Consider the following 25567-nt stretch of genomic DNA (forward strand, 5'->3'; position numbering starts at 1 on the left):
TATTCATGCTCTGGGAATATTTTCTAAAGTTTAAATAACAAAAACATATTATAGAACCTTTACTTTTCAACGTCATGGGTAAACGTAAATAATAGTTTCCTTAGCATGTTGATTTTATACTACATTCCTCTTACATTGCTGCCATTACTTACTTAACATGAGTAGAAATATAGTTTTGAATCGCATCGTATTTCTCAGAAGAAATTTTAGATTTGAGTATAGAGTAATGGTGGAGTTATCAGATATCAGATATTATTTATTTTCATTGTAAGCATCTGATGTTCCCTTTCGTAATTCAGCTATAAAATCGTTTCTAGTTGCATATTTTGACCACTGCTTAGAGTATTCTTCCACCGTACACCGATGCGTTGGTTGGTAGCATGTGAATAGTTTTGTAAAAATTTTGCTCACGCTTGCTATATTTATCCTCTATATGTAGATACAAGTAATGGAAATATGCTATGAAAAGTATACACACTTCGTTGCCGTTCACGTTGCACCGTGTGTCGCTTTCTTTCATCCGTCACCGCCACGCATCATCATCACAACATGTCACTATCTCGATCAGAATCACGATCCTTCGCACCATCAGCACTATTTTTGTAGTACTGTCGTACGATTTTGTGTTGTACGTTCGTTCGACTTTGTGTACGTTCTGCACAATGCACGAGAACGCAGCTCTCACCAGACGGCAAAAGAACAAACCTAGAACCATTTTAGCTTCCTAAGCTTAGTTATCTCATCCATAAGACAGAAAAAAACAACGGCCGACATCCAACAACTCGTACTAGTATTCTCTCGATCTGCACCCAACCATTTGTTTTTTTGCAAGTAGCTCTCGATAGCGCCGAGCCTCATGTGTTTATCCACAGACTATAGTAGATTCAGCTCAGTAGCTCATTTGCGCAACAACAAAATCCAATAGTTCAATACAAAAAGCAAATACCAAACAAATATTAATAACCTAACTCAAGTATTGTCATCAACTGCAGCAACAAAAGCGAAACTTCCTCTACCGAAAATTTATATATAATAATATTTCATGAAAATTTCTTCATTTGTGTATGGCCCATTTGAACTCTAGTTTTAAGTAATATTTGTTTAGTGTGTACAATAATCCATTACTGTTCTATTATGTTATTATTTTCAAAATTAACGCACCCCCACGCATCTGATAGTTAGTCGCCATTTCCGCTGAGCGCTGGAAATGGACGAATGCAGCAGGGCAGACGAACGATAATGCACCCGATGGTCCGGCAGGAACGGCATATTCCTTCGTCTGTTCTCTACGCTTTCGGGTGCGTGCGGTTCCAGCATTTTGCGAAAATGTTGCCGCGTTGCAGAAGGAAAACGGCAACCAATGGAGCCGCCCAGTCATTCACGGCTGGCGTTCCATTTGCGTTGCATTTGGCATTCGGTTTTCCTTCACAGTTTTCTCCTGATGACCCCCGTTTAACCTTAATTCTGTTGCATTTCGTTAACGTTTTCAGTTATCGATTGTTATCTCCTATGATTTCGGTTCACTCACACACCATAAACCATACCTCATACCACTCCATACCAGCAAGCAAGCAAGCAAGCAAGCAAAAGCGCCGCCGGAACGGCAGGTGGAAAAGCACAGCACTAGCAGCAACAACAGTAACATCATCAACAGCAACAACAGAAACATCAACAAGTACAGCAACATAACTAACAGGCAGCTACAACAGTAGACAGAACCAAACAAACTGCGAAGCACGAAGGAATGAAAAAAATATAGATGGCTCGCACGCAACATTCATATCCATTTGCCATTTTGCAACCAAACATCCTTACTGGTTCGATTCGGAGGCTACATACGAACACATACATATACACACACACACGTTCACAAACATCGTATCCTTAACAGTATCTTCCGCCAATATCATCTGAACTCGTCGTTAATCATCTAAATGTGTCATATTTGAAGAATTGTGATCTCCCAAATGATTCCGGACTGTGTCATACGGATTTGTGCTCGTTTCTGGATGGATTTTTATATCCATGTATCCTAATAACCGTTCTCGTTTCATCGTTTCAAATCGCATGCCAAAAATTACCGTTCCAAAAATGGCTCAATTTAGTTTAATTCATTCATTTAACTATAAGTCGTTTTCGAAAGTTAGCCTTTCAGACACGATTCGAGCCATGCACTGGAGACATGTTTTCATTCATGTCATTTTTTTAATACGTATATATAAAATTTGTATTATCAAAAAGTATGTTTTGCTACTTTTTGTCACAAAATGTTTTATTACAAATGAAAATTCTATGAATGTTGGAAACATCATTGGCTTCCTAGGGATCTAATGCACTGTATGGCATTTATCCCCCAGTGAACTATTGATGTTATTGGACAGAGTAGGTTTTCAACAAAAAACTATACCACTTGCTCGAGGCACGATTATGCAGCAAATTTTCAGACGTATCCCAAAACGAAGGGAAGGACAAATTCAATTTAACCTGTTATATTCGAGAAACTGAATGATAATGTTATTTATGTTTGATGATTTATTTGTCGGTTAAAAGGATAAATTAATTTTGCCAAATGAATTAAGATGTTTTTCCTACACCACTTTCTATTAACTCAATTTTGTTAAAGTATCCACTTGAGGCCCAACACAAATCCACTTCCTGGCCACCCAATCAATTGCTATCGGCATAAGTTAGTCATCGATGTGACGACAACTAAAAATAAAATAAAACGTTGATATGGGATCAGAGTTGTTGATAGAAGGGTTGCGGAAAAGCTGTTCCCGTTCACCGCCTACTATTGGACTTAGGCCCTGTTCGTCAATCTAGGCCAATCCTCTTGCGGCACCTTTCCCTACTTGACTTCCTTTCGATGAACTGACAACATGTGATAGACTTCGTTCCCAAAAGGGATGCGCCAAAATCGTTTACCGTCCGAAAACGGGTGCAACCTTTTTTTTCCTGGCCTTTACCCCTCGGTTCCATTACTTGGCACGTTTTCTGTGGGTGTCTTTAGAATTTCCCTTTGAAGGAAATACGCCACCCGTCGGACTCTCGGGCAGCAGCTTCCGCAAAGGATCGATGCGGGAATATAGATGATTTGATAAGAATGTGCCTTTTTCTGTGGCTCATTTCTCTTCTTCCTTTTTCACTTACCCTTTTGCCTGCTGCTCAGAAACTTTCCTCGGGGCAATTTTGTTCGTCTTCTTTACTTTGGTTAACATTTTCGCTTACGAAGAGGAAAAATAACGAATCATCGCTCCATCTTTTATTCCTTTTTTGTCTGAAGGAAGGCTGAAGGTTGAAACGGGTGATTAATATCGCACCCGAACGAACGTCACCTTCAAGACCGCGGCACGGTTTTCGTAGAATAAAGAAGGCATTGAGACCGCATTGCGTGCTTGTGTGTTTGAGTGTCTTCTGATGAATTGAGAGGAATTTTTATTTGGATTCTTCTGACCACGATTGAGAGCTGGAAGCTAAGAAATACGCCCACACAACACATATGCATGTAAATCGAATATCAACTTGAAATAATCGTACTTCTATGCAATATGATTGAATCGTAAATGATGCTAAAATAATGCCTATACGTACAAAAGTGGAGGCGCTAACCGTACATTTTTAAAAATGTATATGATTAGTCGTATATTTTCTAAGTCGGCATCATATACGACTTACGATATACATCAGCCGTACATTGCTCGTTCATCTATACGTATGCATAAAGAAAATCGTATTACATTCTTAATCGGCATCATATGGAACAAAGAATATACATTGCTCGTACATTGTCTATGCTTACTGCGATTCCGATTCGAAAAATACTAATATGTGATTCAATTTCTTCAACTTAATACGACTTCGTGTTGTGTGGGCGATGTCTATAAGGGCATTGTTCGAGGATAGGTAGAAGGGGGGGGGGGGGGTTATAAGAAGTAAGGTTTACCGTCTGACGAATCGCTTAAGAGTTGAAATTAAGTTTTTATGGACCAAAAGTATTCAAAAACGATGGTCAACTGTTAAACACTTGATCGAAAACCATCTCAAGGTTTTGCTCTTTCTATAATCCGATTTTTCTGTTAATTTCTACATTTAGCTATTTTCAAATTATACTTTTCTCTTTGAAAATTGGTTAACTTCATTGGACGTAACACCGGAGCCTAGAAAGTTGTATCCCCGATGAAAAAATTTCTTTTGATTAGCACAAGCACGTTTTTATTTCAGCTTTGGCAGGTTTTTAAAGAACAAATCTCCAGCTGAACCAATGAACTTTCCCGAGACGAAACTGCAAAGTAAAGGCGGCAATGAACGAAGGACGTAAATTATATTTAATCTTCCGCTTTAGCGATTGGAAGTATCAGAAGCACCTGTCTGTTCGTTGTTTCTACATTTTCCGAAACGAGATTTTTTTTCGTACATACTGAAACTTCTAGTCATTATTCCGAGTCACGCGCGAACCGGGAGGCATCCGTCAACGTAGCGGGCTTCCTGCGTGTCGGTTTTCCTTTCTGCAGGATTTTGTGCGCAAAAAACCCGGCTCCCGGACGGACGTAAACGATGGGAAATATGTCAGAATAATTTATGATGGTTCCAATGATGGTATCATGGCACATCATTTTCCGATCCCTCAGGGAAGCTCACGCTCATCGCCGTCGGTTGAGGTTAGGGGTATGTTTGTAGCATAAGCGGCCTTAAACGCTTTTGTGAGCTTTTGGTGCAACAATTTTCGTGAACCTGTTGCCTTTATCGCTTAGTATCTGCTGTAAGGATTTGTCCGCAGTTACGTTGAGATTGTTTTAATAATTCCTTTTGATGGTCGTAACTCCCGACATAAATTCGTCTTAGAATGTAATAACGAATAATGTTGAACGTAATTGAACATGTCGATACTTTTTTTGAAAATAATTTAAATAGCCACGTCATGACATGAACATGTATGGGGAATACAAAATAATTGATTTTGTTGATTTATTAATGGCTATTGTTTCAGTATCAATCCCCTCTTTTCATATTGGGAAAAATGGAAAAAATAGTCATACGGCTTACAATGGGCCGGTTTTGAAACTAACGATGCAGCATATCGTGATGTTGGTAACTCCCGTTGGGAGCTGGGCTAACGAAGAAGGACTGCTCTATTTTGGAGTGTCTGTTATCCTGGGACATTTTACATCTATTAAGAGTGTTTATTTAACACCGATTAAATTATAAATTTGTAACTTTTTCTATCTTTTAATTTTATATCTGCGAACTTCGAACGCTGGGTTGAAATTGTTATCATCAGCAAACCTCAGGAAAGGTAGAGTTAATTTTCCAGCGACTTATGGTTACATCTAATGCGCTTAAAAATGTACCTCTCTTCTTATCCTCGTTGGCCTTTTTGATGGTTTCCTGTGTTTTACTATTTATTACAAACGTGTTTCATGGATGAATTTGTGTCATTATCAGTATTGCAGCACGTTTGGTTTTTTTTTAAATTATCATTATTTTTGCCATTATCCTTCTGGTCTACCTCCTACAGTCTAGTAACTGCTTTCAATTCCGCGAAAAGCTGAACCATTTGCGCGGCATACTACTTGGAATGAGCTTTTGCTTTCTTGTTGCTCGCAAATGCGGCTTTCTCGTGTTCGTTGTCATTCAACGTTTTGGTTAATTTTGGGTTTTGGCTTTTCCTTGAATATTTGTTTTTTTTTGTTTTTTGTACGAAAACGTACTTTAGTAGTCGTGTTGTTCGTGCGTGACAACGAAACAGCTCAACGGGTTTCACTCCAGCAATACCATAAATGTTCCAGCGTAATTAGTAGACGGTTGCAATGGTGCTGCTATGCTTACAGGGAAGTAGAAACGATTTGCATCGGGTGAGAAAAACCTCTCAACTGCCGACGCCATCAGACGCTTATGTAAATTAATATCTTGGTGAACCTTGACGTGTACAAACTGTCGACACTAGAACTGTGCTGCTTGCATTAATTAGTCTTTCTTTACCCTAACATTGAACATGCTACTGCGCGATACGCAAATACCGTGGCTCAAGGGGTCACGAAGGAAAAATATACTTGATGGTGAACGCAGGAAACAATTCAATTAGCATAACTTGTAGCAATATATTTCTAGTGAAAAAAAGATCCATCGAAGAAGTTAAATGACGTATGAAATGAATTTCACAGGGCTGCAATGAAATGTTTAGCTGGACAATACCCATCTCTCTTTTCTCACATAGTTTGCCATAAATCATCAATAAGCGAGAAGATATTTTTTGTACTGCACATTTGACTTCAATTCATCCTAACATTTAACTGCTATCAAAATGTTGTTGAGGGATAAACTGTTATCAAGTAGCTTACTTCTGAAAATTAAAAGTAAAAGGTTCTTTAGATATAAACCAAACATATTTCCCTATAGTCTTTCGGTTATGTTTTTAACAATTAGTCTAGTATCGTTTTTTATTGTTCCTCATATATACTTCCAACAAGGCTAATCTAGCATTTGCGGTTTTTTATTCGTACTTTTACACTTTACACAATTTTTAACTCTCTTAATCAACACTTCGCTGTTCTACTTTACACTTATACTAGTACATTTGAACACTTTCGAGTAACTGTTTTTTTTTTTCAGTTGGTACGTTTATGTGTATCTATTTAATTTCTTTTATCGACATCTTTTTTAAAACTCTTACGGCAACCAAATCTTATAAAAATTACAAACTTTTCTATTTTTAGTGCATTTTCCAATCTGTCTGTCAAACACTTCACTGATCCTTTTTTCACACCTTTTTCAATTTGATTACACACCTTTTTCAACTTTGCTCTTCTATCTTTCACTTTCTTTCTCTTTCTTATCTAAACTCCTATTGCTGTACCTTTTTCTCAAAACACGATCTACAGACAACTTATTACAGCTGCGTTAATTTTTGCGCGTTGTTTTTCCCACGTTATTAAATCTTTGACTTATCAAATGTTTTTTGAATGCATTTTTCGCAATTTTTGCAGTTTGTATTTTTTGGTTCGATTTCTGTTTTAACTTCGAAAATAAAGCATTTACGCCTCTTTACGTATTTCTTTTTGTGCTATCCTAATCTTAATATCTGTGTATAGTGAATCTGGTTAGATAACCTTTTTTATTCTTTTCTCATTTTTCTTTAACCACACAGTGCCACTGGAGGAGCTGACTCTCGTCCCGCCACGGGTCCCGGAACACCAACTGAGGAGAATGCTGGACAAATCGGGCAAGGTAATAGATAGCGCTTAAATGTTTGCTAGTTGTATGAATAATCAATTTTTTTTTTCACTATGTGATAGTTACACATAAAGTCACCGCTGGCGCTAAATCGATTGGATCGTTCCTGTACTCTTCGTTCAACAAAGCTGGGGATAAGATTAAACACCTGAAAGACAACGTGAGTGATGGGAGGAAACTTTGAACAAGTAAATGTTTTGTTTATCATGTTATTTCGCTTTTCACGTTTACTTAACATGTAGAGCATTCTCGGAGAATTCAGCAAGGAACAAGAAGCATTCATTAAAAACCAACAAGGCGGAGGATCCGCTGGCGTGTGTCCGTGGGTAGGACATGCCAACGAAGCAAAGATCAAAGAGGAGATTCTCAGTCTGTCGGCGGTAGGTTGCTAATGAAACCTCAAACGTTAACACAGTATATCGATATTCAATTGCACGTTCATTAATTTTTTTTTGCATTTTATTAGGACCGTCGAAACTTCGTACGAGCTCCACCGGCGGGAGTTGAATTTGATTTTGATTACGATTCGTCGTACCCGATTGCATTGGCCATCATGAACGATGATAAGGAGCTGGAAAAGATGCGATTCGAGTTGGTTCCAAAAATGTAAGTACATATTTAGCACTAGTGGTCAACTCAAGCCGGCTGCCTGTAAGGGTGCCATAAATTTACTGTGGTGTTTGCGGTTTGAGTGCTTCTTAACAGTACTCCTGCTCGTCGTGCCTCTCCCTGCAGACAATAATAATTTTGAAACCCATTTGCGGAGATCTAACCACAATTGTACCGTTTCTTTACACGCTCGCAGCATCACGGAGGAGAACTTTTGGCGTAATTACTTCTACCGTGTTTCACTGATATGCCAAGCAGCAGATTTGGGCACACTGGGCGACCATAATGAGTTCGTTAAACGTGGCGTCAGTGAAGATACAGAGGGTAACGTACACTGAATCGAATTTAATTCTGCTTGTGGTTTTCCCCTTTCTTCATTTCTATCCTAGAATTTCTTCCCTTTGTATTATCCGACTGCGATTAAGAGAACCATATTACTGGTGTTTTTTATTTGTTTTATTACACTGTGGTAAATACGTTCCTTGCAAGTGAAGAAAGGTTTTAGAACTCGCATGCATATATAGATATATTTTTTTATAATTGCCAATTTTGCAAACTTGCTCATTTATTTAATTTGTATAATGCATTTTCCATTTTTAAGTTTGTCTTTTCTTTTCCATAATAATCCACATCACCTACATTAATGTGGTATAAACATTACCATCATTTAATTTCTAGAATCATGGAACTAGAATAGATGCGTTGCCATGCTTAAATGTGCCTTATTGAGAAAATAGCACTAATAAGCACGTGTAGTGGAAACGGGTTGTTGGCGTGGGAGTTTTGTAAATGTAATTGAGTTAGGGCAATTTTTCAAGCAACCTTCTGCGAATAGGCCGATATTTATAACTTTATTCTCGTAGCTCTCCCTGCCGCATCTTTACACGTGCAGTTTAGATTGCATTTGTTTTATTTACAGCTCTTATCAACCTTTACTTATTACCTTAATATTTTTTACACATTAGTCAGCGCCCAATAATGGCCGTACTGGTGGCATTCATCTATCATTTTCTTAAGTTATTTCGTAATATTTTATATTTATTTTATTCCCCCTTATTATCGTCGAGAAGATGCCGACTCTAGCCGGACAGATGTGCCAAAACCCGTGCTCAATGAAACCAGCGCTCCCGAGCGCTCGGCTCAAACGGTCCTTCCAGCCAAAACGTCCGTTTCAGACACTGTTCGAAACAGTGCTACGCATTCCGATGTCGCGGTGCCTTCCGGTGCCATCGTGAAAACGGTCAAAAAAAGCAACCACAGTGAATTCATTTCTGATAGTTTCCAAACGAACGAACAAGATCTGGAGGAGGTAAAGGCTGGCATGAAAAAGCTCGGTATCGATAGCCTAGCCCGGCAGGCGAACGAATCGATTCTGCACGAGGCTGAAAAAAGTGGTAAGAGGTGAAACATTGCATATAGATAGTTTTACTAACTAGACTCGGCAAGAGCAAAACAAATGGGCTGCAATTGAAATGGTATAGCTAAAGTATTCGTCATGACAGAATGTCTGTCGTTTTACTCTGACGTTTCAAGTGGATGCATTTTTCATATAACAATGATTATTTGGTGAGAACAATAATGCACATAAACGGTTCTCTCGGGGTTTATGCGTACGGTGTATCAACACGCTGTGATCCAGCAATACATATGCATAACACAAGATGTAGAAAAACACCAAACTTCTATGCAATACGAGAGAAAACTACAGAATCAAGTACAAGTATACAATCGTATGTAATGCTTTAGTTTTGCTTCATTTCCACGCGTGTATCTTATCCGTTTTAATGCATGTATGGACTTCGCGGCGTATTTGCTCGATTACAGATCTCGGCCAATCACCTGCACACAAAATGCACAACTAAATGGTAGAGTTGCATTGCAGCATGTAGAATAGAGGTAATCGTGATACAAAAAACAAAAAAACAGAAAAGTTTCGACCAGTAATCATACCTGGTACTATATCTTTCAACCTTTTTCCAGATAAACAGTCAAACAGCCGCACAGCCACCGGTAGGTTGGTTCATTTCGATTAGTACTTAGCTACCCGTAGTTACCGATATAGTCCCTTTACAGTTCAGGGCTTACTTCCACTGGTTTTTACCCATCAGTATGTTTCCACATATTGGTGGTCTTTGCCTTACCTTGCGTCCTTCGGAAAGCAAGCTTTTCCACGAAGTTAATCACGAAAAAGAAATGAGAAGGAGAGTAACATTCAAAGTAGAGTACTGATGATCAAGTGTATGAAATTGTTCGGATGTGTATGTGTTCTGATGTGTGCGAGTCAAATCATTCTGCCCGGTTTTCATCATCTATCTAATATTGTTTTAAAGTCGAATCACATTTTCACATGAAACATTCATTATGGCTTACATACATTATCATCGTATGCGAACCGAAGGATCCCCTTTGTTAGGGAAAGGTGGGATGTAATATCTGATCTTAAATTTTCGCCCATTCCAGATGATCGTTTCAAAAGCGGACCGGTATTACGGAACTGCTGTAACATCCAATTCCCTTAACTTCGCGTCCCCTAGCTTCAAATAGCAGGTTTACTCCAACCCAACGTCAGAAAACGTTACGTTCACTGACGGTAGGCGTATGTGTTTACTGTATACCTACCTTTTCCCCATTATCTCGCATCCCTCTAAATCTTACTTTCACTCTTCGTGTCTAAGATTGAATACTTACTGTAATCGTGTCCAACAAAAAATTAAGCTTTCCCACAATAACACTCTGATACAGAACTCCATACTGTCCATTCGTTTGTCCATCAAAACAAATAGTTGAGTGCCTTCCCGTATACACTCGCTTTCTACCGGATCGGTTTGGTAATTTTACTCCGGGATGTTCCGCACGTGTATGTGTGTGTGTCCTAAGTAGATCTAAATGTTACAAATGTATCCAGCACAAAACGCTAGAGCAGTTAAATAGCTTCAAATACTGCTTGTCCACCATCCTCAGAATTCTTACCAGAAATATTGTCTATTGTGGATGAATAGATTTCAAAATACACACGTATAGCACACCAATTCCATTATACCTTCAAAACCTTCAACCAAACATACCTCGCTCTACTCTTGTAGTAAGGAAATCTTAAAAGTACCTCTCCTTATGTCGTGTGCTTCGCTGTGCGTGTCTTACTTCTGTATTTAATTAAAAAAAAAAAATCTCTCACATTGGATAGACTTTTCCAATGTTGTTCATAAAACATTGTCTATGAATATGTGTGTACGTGTGAATGTGGCTGAACTTGATAGGGTTGAAACAAAGAAATTGCATTCTTTTAAATTAGCTTTGGAAGATGCATTGGCAAATTTTACATTCTACTCTATCCTTCGGTGTTGTGCTTGCGTCGTTAGGTGTGTAGACCGCGTGCTCCTGGTGATATGGGGTGTGTATGCTTTGTGGCCAAGTTATTGATCGTCTAATTTATGTTTTTCTTTTTACGATCGTTATTCTGTAGTTTTCTCCGTAGTCATACGTAGTGCAGTTAGTGTGCTTTTTTCTCTACTGGATGTGTCATGTTGTAGATCGAATGTGAACTGGAAAATATCCGATATGAACGCATTCTGTGGATTTTTGTGGAAGGTTCATTTTTGAAGTTACCTTTACTCTGCTCGTAAATCCATTCGTGCTGGGGGACAAATGGATCGTTAACCGTCGAGTGCGGGTTTGGTTTGTCAACAACGTTTGTCATTGGGTCGGTATCGTCATAACCTTTTTCTGTTTACTTCAAGTTAACCGTCAACAAGTTTATTGCCGTATATTTAATTTTTTCAGACATGTTCCATTGTGGGATGTGTGCAAATGTTTAATAGTTTATATACATAATATAATTTGTTATCGCTTGTGAGTTTTGAACATTTTCTAAAGCTTCATCAATAAGTTCGTATATCGCAACTCAGGTATTCAGGTTTGCCAACTAACAAAAAGTATAGAAAATGTACAAAAGCACGATAGCATTATTTTAAGGAGGGTTGCCAGATCCGAGAAACGTGTTCAATTTTAATGTTAGAAAATGGATTTTCACATTAACATATCAGCATATTACTAAGTGTACAAAATTTTTAAAATATCGATCTCCTTTAATCTAAGTAGGAACAATGATAGAAAAGGAAGATAATTTAGGCTGTTTGTGTCGTCGTCGTGGGTCTCTGGCAACTCTGTTGTTTTGTTGTGTTTGTTTGATTAAATTCACTAATTTATCCTTCCACGTTGCTTTTCGGTTACAGAAGCAAGTAACTTTTGTCTGTTTTTAGAAATGCTTAGTTCATGTAGATGATTTCGAATTTGTTTGCTTCACTACGCGTTCCATAGATCTTCGTTCAATATTTGCTTTCAATGTTAGTTTGATCCAAATGTATTGGTCATGCTTCTCTCTCATGCATGACTTTCCATTCAAATCATTTCAATTGCTTTTTAATGTTTGCCATCGGTGCGCCACTTTTGCGTAGAAATGCGTACAGGTGGTTTTGACTGATATAGTTTTAATTTTTATTTCCTTTTTTTGTCATAGCAATTTCTACTCTATTTCCCATTCCTTCTTCTATTTCTATAACTGAACGATTGAATTTAACACTGATGTCTTCACAAATCGCCAAACATACTAACAAGCATTTCTTTTTCTTCTCGCTTTCCCCATTCTCGTCCGGATTATTTGTTTTTCTTTCTTAACTTTTTTATCCTAAATGCTGCGATGCCTGAACTGGTGGACCACCAAACAGCCTAAAGAAGTGTAGTACGTTAAAAGGAAGGAATCTACCGCAATCGCACTTATTCTTATTGTAAATGTCGAAGGGGAACGAACATACGAAAAGTAAAACAAGCAAACAAACTTCACCTATCTAACACACTCGTAAAAGAACAACGTTGTACGATACTAAGACTAAGTATATGCGATTATACACATTGGTCGCTGCGACGACAAAGCGACAAGAGAAAAAAAGAACACATAAATGAAGAAAATTCTCACTCTCGCTAAAATTCAAACAACCAGTATCTTCGTTCTCGCGCCTAATTCGAGACAACAACAAAAACAAAAAACAAAAAAAAACTCAAGATTTAACTTCAATGCGGAACTCTTCAAAGATATAAAAAATAAGAAAACATATGCAACAGAAGGACTAATAACGAGTAGCGAGAAGAAAATAACAAAATAAAAATATAACAAATTATACACACCACCCCACAATGTATATCGGTATCGCGAGTGGTGTTCTATTAAAATTAAACAAGGAACAACAACAACAACAACAAAACTACACCCGAAGATAAAAACAAAACATCATAATATTATTTTGCCGAAGGGGAGAGTACAGCATAAGACACACAACGTGTCGTTACTGCGAGAAAGCGATAGGAAGAGAAACAATCCAAATGAAGTCACGTTAAGCAAAATATACACCAGCAATCGTGAGGAACGATTCTCCAAATATAAGGACCTTCCTTACACAAACCAACACATATTAACTTATCGGAATCAATTAGTAACAATTTCTCGACGAGACACTTTTAGGATCACTAGCAAAGCAGGAATGGCGTTAACGAAAGGCATATTCGGAGCAAACCCAGTTGAAGCTGGGTTCTCTCCGAAGGACAATGGTGTGACATCCTCAGACGGAGACAATTAACGAACACAAAACACACGCGACTTGTACTTACGTTAGTTATCTAGCTATATTAATCTGTTTACAAATCTAAAACAAAGATCAAAGATTGCGATAAAATCAGAATGAGAATCTTATATCGAGCAGATATTTATTGTTGTTGTTTCCAGTGCTTAGGGAATCTTTATGTAAGCGAACAGCGTTGGACGGTGGAAGAAAATCATTCGGATGAAACAAAGTCATACCAGATGAAATCCTTAACACGCTAAAGAAAATTCATTCTTAAGGAACCCACAGAAACATTGGCATACAAACACAGAAACACACACACACATCCATACACGCACACATACACTGTCACATTCCGTAACACTCCTATAAACACATCGATTGGGATCCTGATTATTAACAAAATACCCAAAACCTACTCAATAAGTGTACCTTTCTGTCTAGATGTGAGTCGTCGTTTTTCTTTACTTCTCCGTAAACCCTTGGCGGGATCGCCCGGTACAAGTTTATTGCCACGACTATCGACCCTCGAGTGTGGCGGGATATATGAATGGAGGAAATCGAACGTTTGGTATGGCGTATATTGTTATTGGAGTAAACCGTTGGGGCCGCATGTTACAGCCCATACAGGGCGTGATAGTTCACACAAGAAAAGTATCATTCGCTTCATATAAGTCTTTCAGGGCGTGTGAGGGGTTGCTCACTGCGCCTGTGGATGTGGTTGCATACTATATGAGTTTAAAGTTTGCAATGGAAGTTTAATAGTTGACACAATGTTTTGAAACAGTTAAACAGTTTTTCCTTTATATAGTACCATGTGCTTTGACATCGGTTACACTGCAGATACTGATTGGAAGTTGCTTTTAGGATTGACAGAAAGTATTACCCAAAACTAGCTTGTTTTAATGCCTACTTTACGATGCGATTAAATTGACCATTCCATTGATCAGCACGTTGTTATGATTCGATCTATTTGTCATGACCCACCGAAACACGTGTTATGTCTGGTTTTATCACCTCGCTCCGTAACCACACTTAGGCGCCCATATCCATCCCCCATAATTGGTTTTGAACACCTTTATTTTATTTCCTTTTTTAAGTTAATGTTATTTCACCGTTTTGACTGTGTTGTTCAAAAACGGCGAGCAGATAAAAAAAAATAAGACCAAAAGCGTACCGATTCTCTAGCAATAGGACGATGTGTAACATTGATGTGAAAGTTGATCTTCCATTTTCATGTAAGCTACCAATCTGCACCGCAAAATAAAAGAAGAAAAAAAACCACGAGGAAAAATATTCTCCAATTGCCATCAATGGAAATACGACACGCAGCTTTTCTTGAACGCTATTTCGCTTGCCTCCAACCGATAACTCCAACTCCTCCTATATGCTTATGTATACAATCTTATCCGACAGACGAGACCATACAATTAATCACAGTTGTGTTTTATGGTGCGTTACGTAGAGTTTTCCACCCGGCTAGGAAACAGGAACTTGTTAAACTTGTACTGAGAAGAATATTGCCGTTACTTTAGTTCTACTTAAGCAGTGGGGAGAGTGATCGTGTCCTACGTTTCATCGTCGCCCAAACCATCACCACCGGAGGAGCTACATTCTCTCCCAAGCTATGAGTTTCCCCGATCCTTCTATATGGTGGCTAACGTAAGGCGTTAACGAGACAGCAAGATACAATATAACAAAAAAAAAGCACCGTGCCGTCAGACTGCACATAAATAGTGTAGCATTCATCTCCACCATGCAGCGAAGTAAAGTCAACGTTAAAACAAATGTGTCATAGCCGCAGTATTCGTACACACACACACATATACAAAAACAAACACACACACACACACAAACACATAGACACCTTGCTAGTATTGAAGAGATAAAATTCAGAATTTTTCGATGTTATGCAACTTGCGTTGATTCTATTAGAACAGTATATTTGCTCTTTATCGGTGCGCAGTAAACGCAATAATTATCGGAATCGGAGAAAGCAAACGCATCATGATGATAATGGTACGCATGCAACACGCCACCGGAAGAGAAGGATGAGGGAGGAAAAAACCCGGCTTCTAGTCGCCGCACAGACTATCAACTCTATCCCGACCCACCCGGGTGGGTAATGAGACGGAAGGGTCCTGCTTCCGGTCGGGACCGACATAACATGCGATATCTGGGAATATATCGAGTCGTTAAACGCACGCCACAAACCCAAGAACAGGAGGTGGACATAAGACAGAGGGAAAAACAAGACAAGATGTGGGTGGGTGGTTTCGTCCCTTGTTTCGTGTAAGCAAGAAAAGCTGCGAACCATGCATATAAAGATAGGAATAGAGAGGAAGAGTAAAATAAAAAAAAGAAATACGCAAATATAGAGATATGACAATACTACCGAAAAAGTGATGCAAAAGTGTGAAAAACCAAAGGAAAACATATATTTAAAAATTAAAGACAAGAAACAAACAAACAAACAAAACGAAACAAAACAAAACAAATAACATGTGTGAGAAAAGAAGTTCACCAAGTATCTAATTCCCCCGAAACTGTTCCTCTCTGTATGTATCTGTGTGCGTGTTGTTGAGCGATTAACAAAAGAAGTAAAATAACTGACAAACTCACAAGAAATCATATTAAAACAAACGCCGTTTCCGCTCCCAAGTGTATCAGTTCTATTGGATGGATATTGGATAAAATAGTACGGCTCCTGAAGCTGCAAAATGAACAGTATTTAAAAGTTATTCCTAAAACAAACCACACTACTAACATCTGGCTGGTCAACAGCATGAACCGTCGTTAAGGGAAGGAGGTGGCAATTTCCTCAAGCCCAGTACAATGGCAGCCTTTGAGTCGGGTTTTGCGTTGCGTTTTCCCTGCCACACCGTTTTTCGTCAGCATCGGAAACTGGGGGCGGCGCTCCGTACAAGCAATTCCTATTCCTCACTTCTTCTCCTTCTTTTTCACACGTTTCCTTTCCCTTTTCTCATATATTTACCTCTGTGAAACTCGAGCAACGAGTTCAAACGCGTATTGGAGATTACTCGCAATAACAACCACTCTACGTAGGAAATGATATCGAAATGGACATGGAGTAGAGCAAACAGCGACAAACAGAACAAGATCAGGCGGTACTATAGCTAAGGAATAACATACATACAATATTATTCACAGATTGCAATGGATAAGACAACAAATCAGAAACAAAACGATCCCGGTAGGTGAAAAGAGGAAGCAAAAAAAAAAACGCTACGAAAATGTTCGCGCGTCCGATGTGGGAAAGCCGCAGAGCCGCTGCTCTGTCCTGGGATGGATGTGCGCCCTCTGGGCGCATCGTCACATAGGCTTGTGAGTGGAACAAAAAGGGCAAAACTTATGCAAAAGAAGGGACATATAAATATATACACAAACATACAGACAATTACACACGCACACACAAACACAGAAATACAACCCAAAAGCAGTGCACATTTCAAACCAACCACAACAACAAACAAACAAACAATCCAACCAACCAACAAATAAACGAAAAAACAGATATTGAACACTGCTGCACACATTTCACAAAATAGTGAAACCCTAACACACAGACAGACAGATACACACACACACACAAACACACGGAGACGATTATTCTGTATAGAGAAAATAAATTTTAAGGCAATTATTGATTCAAACCAATCATTAGTCGACCGCCTTAATTTCACGGAAAACGCACGCTGGAAAGAAAGTCCCTTCAGAGGCAAACCATAGCAAACCCCTTTAGAGGATTTGTAAAAAAAAACTGTCGTGATGTTTTTTTCCAATCGAAAACCACCGTGGAAAGCTAACATAATTGCATGGATTGATTATTGTTTCGTTGAACGTTTTCCCATCCACGAAGGGAGCATTTAAGCGAACACCCGCAACAAAGAAAAAGTTTTTATTATCTTTCGGCCCCAAATTGTGTTTGAATGCTTTTTTTTGCGTCTAAAACCATCTCGAACGAACTGTGGGATGATATTTGTTGAAAAATTTTTTCCGGTTTCATCCGTTTTCTTTTTGGGTTTGCATAAGTTGTTCAAAGTTGATGCACCATTATTCCCACTTATTTTCTCTGACGTCAGAGTATTTTTAATTTATTTCATTTCGTGTAGAAAATTATTTTGTATTTTTCATTTCAATCATACTTTTATTTGTTATGTTTTACGCCGAGCACCAACGGAACTAACATTCCTGTTTGTGTCATACCGTTCCGATCCATCGATCTCTAATGCTTCTGAATGCAATTTGTTTTATAGAAGAGCAGTGGGAAAAGGACCTGGAGGCGGAGCTGCAGGACTACGAGCTGGTGAACGATGGGAGCAACGAGCGCAACGCTAACTGGGAGAAGGACGTGGACGAGCTGCTGGACGACGAGACGGACCTGAAATAAAACGAATGTTTCAATCAGTTACTTTGTAATATGATCCACTGCGGCGTGACGAAGTAATGGACCCACGCGGTGTCCTCCGGCCCGATGGCCTGCGTGTGCGAGGTTTAGAAGTGGCTTTACGTTTCTCGGTTCGTGGCTTTGCAAAGGTTTACGGTTGGCGTATGTATGGTTTACACTTGTTGATACAGTTTAACGCACTGTGATGATTTTTTGATCGGTCGATTGATGGAGATCGAAACGAACGAAGGATGGCTACGGGTAGAATGATGAAGCACCATGTTTTTCTTGGATAATGATTTGCCATCTTTTTCTGGGTTGCAAATTATGCAACCCACTTTCAGTATGTGTGTTTGTAGCATACATGCATCCCACCTAGAAACTTTCCCTCGTCCTTTCTGTGGTCAAATTTGTGCACCCTCTACCTTCCGCTCTTTACCCTCCCATCTCGTTGGATGAGTTACGTATTTTTAGCAGCATAAGTTTCGGGAACTGGATAGGAACACGATCGCTGCTGCGCCAACAATGGTTGTGCGCATCATCTTACAAAGCAATTGATGCAGCAGTTTGGGTATTAAAATACCCGAACTAGACACTACTACAAAAAAAAAACTAGAATAGCATAAATAGGGGCACATATTATAGAGTGAGAGGGATTGAAATAGAAATACACCAAAATTAAGCCCGTACACTGTTGCCATCGCACCTTGGGCTTTCTATGCTAATTGCGATAAATATGCAAACAGATATGCAAAATCCAAGTGGCACTCGTTAGACACACTCCATATTTCCTTAATCGGTCAATAGACGATAGAATATGATGGGCTACAATGTCGACCCGCAATATCAACTGATTTACGATCGAATCTTTATAGGTTCTGTTTCCAGCATCTGTTGCCAGCAGATATTCAACGTTGGGGAATATCCTATTTTGGATGAAAGCATTCCAATAATGCTCCATTGTTGCTGGATGGGCATTATGCGTGCTTTCTCGGAATTGAAAAACAATTCAAATCAGATGTGAAACAAACATTGAAGATGGGAACGCTTTTTGCGGCAATTGATTAAATGAATGAAACTGTGGTCTAAATTGGAATATAAGTAGACACCAAACACACTTAAAAACTACAATAGGATCTAAGGACGTTTTACTAACTACACGGTTTTGTTGTAAAAGATTTCATCGGAATGATTCTGGTTCGTTTATTATTTTTTTATTTTTAGATTCTGAGCTGACTTTCTGACTGTATGGTTTAAATCGTAAAAACATTAGTATGCCAAATATTAAAAAAAAAAAAATATCACAATGTTACTAACACCACCAAGATCTTTCTATTAATTGGAGTAGGATGCATAGGTTATATGAGCTAGAAGCTTAAGCGTAATGAGTAAATTAAAGCAGAAAACGGTATCCTATTGTCTTAAACGATTCGAGGTACGTCCACGCATAACCTTCTCAATTGCAGTTCCATATGATAGTTGATAAAATAATAGTAAACTAAGTGAATGAAGAATACTTACCTGGATGAATATTGAAAGGAAGACAAGACAAGAGATTAAAAGGGAAGTTGATATACATAAAGGTAAAACACCTCTATCATTGATACATCAAATAATGGTTCGTTTGGAAACGAAAGTTCTAATAAAGACAATGCTATGAATTAACCAGACACAAACCTCATCCACGACTCAACATACTGTGTGCAATCATCATCCGAAAAAAAAGTTTGTAAATGTAAATGAATCACGTTTCAATTGAAACTTCTTTGATCGCGAGGCCTAATGAAGGCTATGAATTATTTATTAACAACGTTTGACCACCTCAAGTACATAACTTCCAGGACGTTTTCGTGTCGGACGATATCCATTTCATAAATCACCAACAGCTTCGTTCCCCATTCGGCTAGCGAGACCCTAGCCAGACCCTAGCCAGACCCTTCGCTTTGTGACACTTTCCAACAGTTTCAGTTCTTAACCGAAGGCGCAATCATCGGGGCCGTCACAATGGAAACCGCCCGACGGCAAACAAAACTTCGTGTGCTTATGCGTACTGCCACACGGCACGTGGTCACCATAGCGCACCGGGCCGCGCATCAACGATCAACCGCAGGGTGTGTTGAGGGTGTTTTTCAACCTTGAACGACGAGTGTACGACGGACGGACGGTTTCTTATTGTGATGTTTAATATTATTTTTATTTTTTCTTTTTCCCAATTTTCCAGGCCACCCTCCTCCTCCGTGCTAGCGTGCGGCCGCCGGCAGAGGTTTACCCTCAGTTACGCGTAGACACTGCGGCGGTGCACATCGGCCGTGTTTTGTGCGGGCGAAAGTGACAAACCCGGGGAACGGAAACGACGAACCGAACGTTGGTACGATCAAGTAATTCCGTTTCGTTTCCGTTTTCCGTCGTCTGGTTGTAAAACGGAACGACTCAAGGTGGTGAACCTCGTTAAAAGGTGATAAAGATGTTTAAAGTGGTAGAAAATTAGGCGCACCACCGGTAACGACCGGCGCAATAGCAAAAGAGAAAACTGTACAACCCGATCGATCGGTCTGCGAAATGTGTCTGAGTACAAGAGTCCTTCGTTACAATCGAACCAGTTACCGAAGTTAGATCCAAAGACTTCATGGAATGTTTCATGGCATGCTAAAAGATTCTTAAACACTCCTCAGTGGTTTTAATGTTCCTGCATGAAAAGGGAGATTCATGTGACATTGAAATGTGCTGAACACGAGTTCTCCATTTTTTGAATTCAATCAAATGTATCACAAACCGTCTTCAACCTTTTCAATGAGTGACTTCACAAACATTATTCTATGTTAGGTCGTACAATTTTTTTTTTGTCTTTTTTAATAACCTGCTGCTTTACCGCTTCGCTGCACTTTCTTTATTCTCTCTTTCACTTTGCTGTGAGATTTTGTTCTGCTTAATGTGATTATGCAATGACGGCTGATGGCATATTTTCTTTTGCGGCAAATGCTACCTCCTCAGGACACAACCCCGTTACGGTTTTGCGTAAGTCCGCGACCGGGCACGACGGTTGAAGTAAGAGTCCGTTCCGTTCTGCTGTCTCTGGAGCTCATTTATTGGGTTTTTTTTTCTGGGTTGAAGCTTCCAGTTATGAGTCAACTAAAATTGTAGCCTCTTCTTCGCGACCCATTGTGCCCCATTGTTGTTTGAACGGCTAGTTTTGAATTTTTCCCGAGGCGAAACGTTCGTTTTTCGCGTTCGTACTTTCGGTCTTGCCATTTTTCAGTCATATTTGCGTTCGCGGTACAGATGACGGTTGGCCAGCAGCAGAAGGTATCTCCAAAAGGGAAAACCACTCCGTGGCACGAAACGAACGAACCTTCCTGTCCGCTATTCCACACTGCGCCGGCCTTATGTCACCTGTTTGTCGCAGTTTTTTTTTTTTTTGCTACTGAACTTTGCTGCTTTCCGTCACGTTGGGAGTTTTCGGTTTGTTTGGCCTCCGTGCGTCGTTCGCCATTGTTATGGTAACGGATTATCGCTGACCCGCGCGGGACGGTAGCGTCACTGCCGGTTATGCGGAGTGTATTGTGCGTTTCGTAGCCATTTTTACTTTTTAGTTTCACCGTGTGAATCACTAACTGCGGTACCTGGTGGTACGCTGGATTTGTGTGGCCTACGGGCAAATCAAGTAGAAAGTTATGGGGTCCATCGGTCCGACGCGCTGAGTATGGTTCGTAACGCGAAATATTCCTCCGCCAGATCGAAGTGTGCTAAAGGCGTGCGTTACGTCGTCACGGTCACGAAGAGTGTGCCGTGCGGTGATCCGATTTGCAGTGGCAAAGCTAAGAACTTAGCCACGTAAGACACGCACGGGCCCTTACGTTGGCCAACAACGAACGACGAACCTGGTTTGGCTGGTGTGGGGAGCGCGCGCCCCGTTCGTAATCACTTTATCGATCAATCGCTAGAACGAAATCTTAAGTATTTTTTGTCCGCTCTTTTCACGGCCTGCTGAGAAAATTGTGTGATTTATAGTATTTTTTTCCCTCGCTCTCAAACACCGACAACAATCGGGTTAACCCGTCTGCTCGGTGGTGCGTCGCAAAGTCTTTGGCTTTGGTTGAAAAACATGGGTAGCAATTATTGCAAACGGGTTGGTACAAGAAAACACACCGAAGCAACGTACGAAGCAGATGCGGAAAAGGGCCAAAGGGACTTGGGGGCGGTAAATCACCCACACTGAATAAAAAAAAAATTTCTGCGGCCATGTGTCATGTCGGGTTGGGCGATGAACGCGCGATGTTGCCGACAAACTCGACCAATCGGGCCGCCCGCCATCAAGGGCATTAGCACCGGACGCAGCGAACCGGAACCATACCCACTTCGCTTTCAAGCTCTCCAAACAAATCGCGTTTTGGGGTGCTGATTTGTTGAAGGCAGTTCCCCGCCTCGGTCGGGACGTAATTGCGTGGGGGCGTGAGGACTTTCTGTCACTCTTCAGCACGAACCGACAGGACACACCTGGATCCTGCTTCCTTCGCCGTTGTGTGAACCGCTTTTGTCCAGCGTTCGGTCCACGGGTCGATCGGTGTTCCATTTCCGGTTCCGACTGGCAGCTCTAATCACTATCATTAGCCCGGTCGAAGATGCGCATCTGTGTGGTTTTCCATTTACTTTTACTATGTTTCGCGCAGACCACCACCATTCGGGAAGGCATCGATAACGCATGGGGTAGCGGCTTGTACATCCGATGCAGTCGTGCATTTCTGCAGCTTTCATCGGTTGGTTTTGTTTATGTTTGGCTTCGTTTTTTTTTTAATTTTTCCTCGTGCCTAAGATTGCGTGTGAAAAAAAAAACCACACACACAACAAACAGTGGGTCCTGCTAAGACGCAGCGGTATGTCTGTTCAGCATGGAAAGGCCGAAGAAACAGACACAGGTGGCTTTGTAGGTTGCTACCGGGTACCGGGATGGTAAATCAGTCCCTCTACGATAGGTACGCATTCCTTTCGCACTACATTATTTTCCAACAAAGAGCTACAAACCGTATCCCCCTAGGTGATACCGGTGCCGCTCACTTTGATTTGATGCGCGGTGGGAAACTCGAATTATTCATTTCGAAGGGTCATTGGAAAAGTCGGTTTATGTTTCAGGCTATCTTATCCATTGCCAATTATTTGCGTAATGATTGAAATTATTTCAAGGTTTATCCTCGCTAATCAACAAACGAGAATAAATTTGAATTCATCATCGTACACAACAACTTTAGTTCATTTCAATTTGTCGCTTGTGTAATAAAATTGGCAAATGCAAAATAAAATTCAATCTTTAAACGAGGGCCATGCTTTATTTCGCAAAACCAATAATAATTTTAAAACGAGTAAAAAAGTTTGTTTTTAAATAAATTTCTTAATATTACTGAAGGAAGCAGGTTGGTTAACACCTTGCTGATAACATTCTGTTTGGTTTTTTAGCCAATTTGGAGTTCTCTGCACGAGAAAATAGAATATCCGCGCATATCCAAAAAAGTAAAAAGTCTAGTAAGAAGACGAGCTACGAAGAGTATTTTAAGTAGTAAAATAGTATCGCATAAAATTGTAATAATCATGAAATGATTACAAATATTATTTTCAAAAGAGCTTCATTTTAATTTTTCTCGTCTAAAAATTAGAGCTCATTGTAATTAGTAATTAGAAAAACAAAGCAACACAAGTTTGATTTTTTTTCATGGGCCGCAGATTGAAAACTTAAAAAAATTACCTAATGTCGTTCGATAACCACAAAGCCATTTTTCTGGAGGACAATTTTCTTCTTTGGCCATCTTCGGTCGTTGCCTATCCATTTATAGTTTGTTAGACTTTTGTCGTGCAGGGAAGCGTTCGGTCTCGATTGGAATTCAAACCCACCCCGTCGGAGGAGTGTCACGGCGCTCATAGATCTAAAAGAAAATGAAATATTAAATATTTTAATGTGCAACACAATGAATTAGTTTTAAAATTCTGAATTTATTGGGAATGTTAATTTTTATGGTTTGAATGATTAAAACTGGCATGATTGTTTGAATAATTGCGTAGGGCAGTTTCACAAGTGACATTGTTATTTACAACTTATGCAAATATACCTTCAAAAGTTTTACTGGACCCGTGAGTTCTCGGAAAATAGATAGTGCCTGCAAATTAAATTAAACTGCGAACGAACGAACAATCAAACTAAATCAAGATTGATTACGCCAACATGTTTTGCAAGATTGTCTCCTAATGGCGACATATTTCTCAACTTGCATAAACTGACCGAAGACGTCGGAAACTACGATCACCTTGAATAAGGCTCATAAACGAAAACAAAAACGAAGAAAAAAAACATGCCAGTTGGTTCAAACGTAGCCTCTCAAGGGGGAACAGGGGCCCCATCGGCGTATCGGTTGGGTTTATGGTTTATGTTTCGGGTTCGTTCGTCGCTGTTTGCGCGTTCCGCTTCGATAACCGACCCAGTTGGCACGGTGGTGTATAGCCTCGGTCGTAACATTCCGCTCGCCTTCCCGCACGCCGTCCCCTACCCCGCCCCTGACCAAGCGAAACGCCTCGTTCAAGCGGCACAATATTGCACTCCGCGCTAGGGAAGCACGGTTGTGGCTTCCATTTGTTTACCAACGTTCGAACCACCATCATCATTATCGTCCTCCGTCGGGGTCGGTTCTGGGTGTCGCCCTCGCCAATTGCATCGAGCCACGTGCATCACCGGGCCGCGGGAACAGCAGGGGTAATCGGTTAAATCCGGGAACTACCAACCAAGAAACATATCGTGGCGACCTTTTTGGGAGCGGTGGATTTTCTTCCTTTGTTTTGTACGGATTACAGAGTGATTTACGAATCCATTTTAGTGCACGTGGTCATATGGTAATGCGTCAGGTTCGCGCGGAGAAAATAAGCTTAAGTGTCAGTGAAACTAGAAATAAATAATACATTGTGAATCTGTTGTTTTATGCCAAAGCGAGGTGTGAAAATTGATTTCTCCATTGAGTGATGCGATAAGGGGAAACAAGAAGCTTTAATTATACAACAGCATAAGCAAATGTGATAAGTGAATATAAAGCTGAAACCAAATCGAGCTTTCCAAATAGAAGATAGAAATATTCAAGTGTGTCCCGGATCGAAGTGGCATACATTGCGACGAATGTGTTGTGAGAGTTAGCCAACTGAAGTGAAGTTGTTCGAGCATCAAACACCATCGATAAGCTTAGATGCACCAATTGGGCACAAATGCAAGATAAACCGAAATGAGACATGCATCCATGCCACCACGTTCGTTGGTAGTTTGGTCTTAATTAGCCCGATCGCCAAGCGCCTGGTTCCAGTTCGGCAAATCGAGTGAAGACAAGCGATGCAGATTAACGATCGTAAGCCTGGCTGGTGATCGCAGTTTCCACGGGCCACGTTGCGGACACAGTGGACACGACGACGGTGACGGGGGAGGGGGGAAATCTATGACAACACGAACGATCAGTGTGCGGGAAAGGGCCCGCAAAAAAGACAGGCAGACAGGCGATCGTTAGCCATAGTGGACCGGCCATTTCTTTTGAATCCGGCGGGTTCGATCGCAGTTGTCTCGGTGTGGTGTGCATCTAATGAGCGAAAGCATTTGCCACATCGGCGTCGTTTGAAGGGAGAAGAAGCGTGCGCGAGGAATTGCGAGACAACGAGTGACCGCGTTTTCCGGAGCGGCGTTTTGATA

General features: G+C 40.2%; 1 protein-coding gene across 2 annotated transcripts in view; it reads left to right on the plus strand.

Moving 5' to 3' along the window:
- LOC131259595 (synapse-associated protein of 47 kDa) overlaps window positions 1-19530 on the plus strand; it is a 31204-nt gene extending 11674 nt beyond the window's left edge. For both annotated transcript variants that reach the window (XM_058261129.1, XM_058261130.1), the window contains exons 4-10: window positions 7145-7224; window positions 7293-7390; window positions 7473-7610; window positions 7697-7836; window positions 8036-8163; window positions 8910-9233; window positions 17732-19530. In XM_058261129.1, coding sequence (XP_058117112.1) covers window positions 7145-7224; window positions 7293-7390; window positions 7473-7610; window positions 7697-7836; window positions 8036-8163; window positions 8910-9233; window positions 17732-17865 — 1042 coding nt within the window. In that variant the 3' untranslated portion in view covers window positions 17866-19530. The remainder of the gene's footprint in view (window positions 1-7144; window positions 7225-7292; window positions 7391-7472; window positions 7611-7696; window positions 7837-8035; window positions 8164-8909; window positions 9234-17731) is intronic.
- The last annotated feature ends 6037 nt before the right edge of the window (window positions 19531-25567 follow it).

The sequence above is a fragment of the Anopheles coustani genome, chromosome 3, assembly GCF_943734705.1.
Source record: "Anopheles coustani chromosome 3, idAnoCousDA_361_x.2, whole genome shotgun sequence".
Classification (NCBI taxonomy): Eukaryota; Metazoa; Arthropoda; class Insecta; order Diptera; family Culicidae; genus Anopheles; species Anopheles coustani.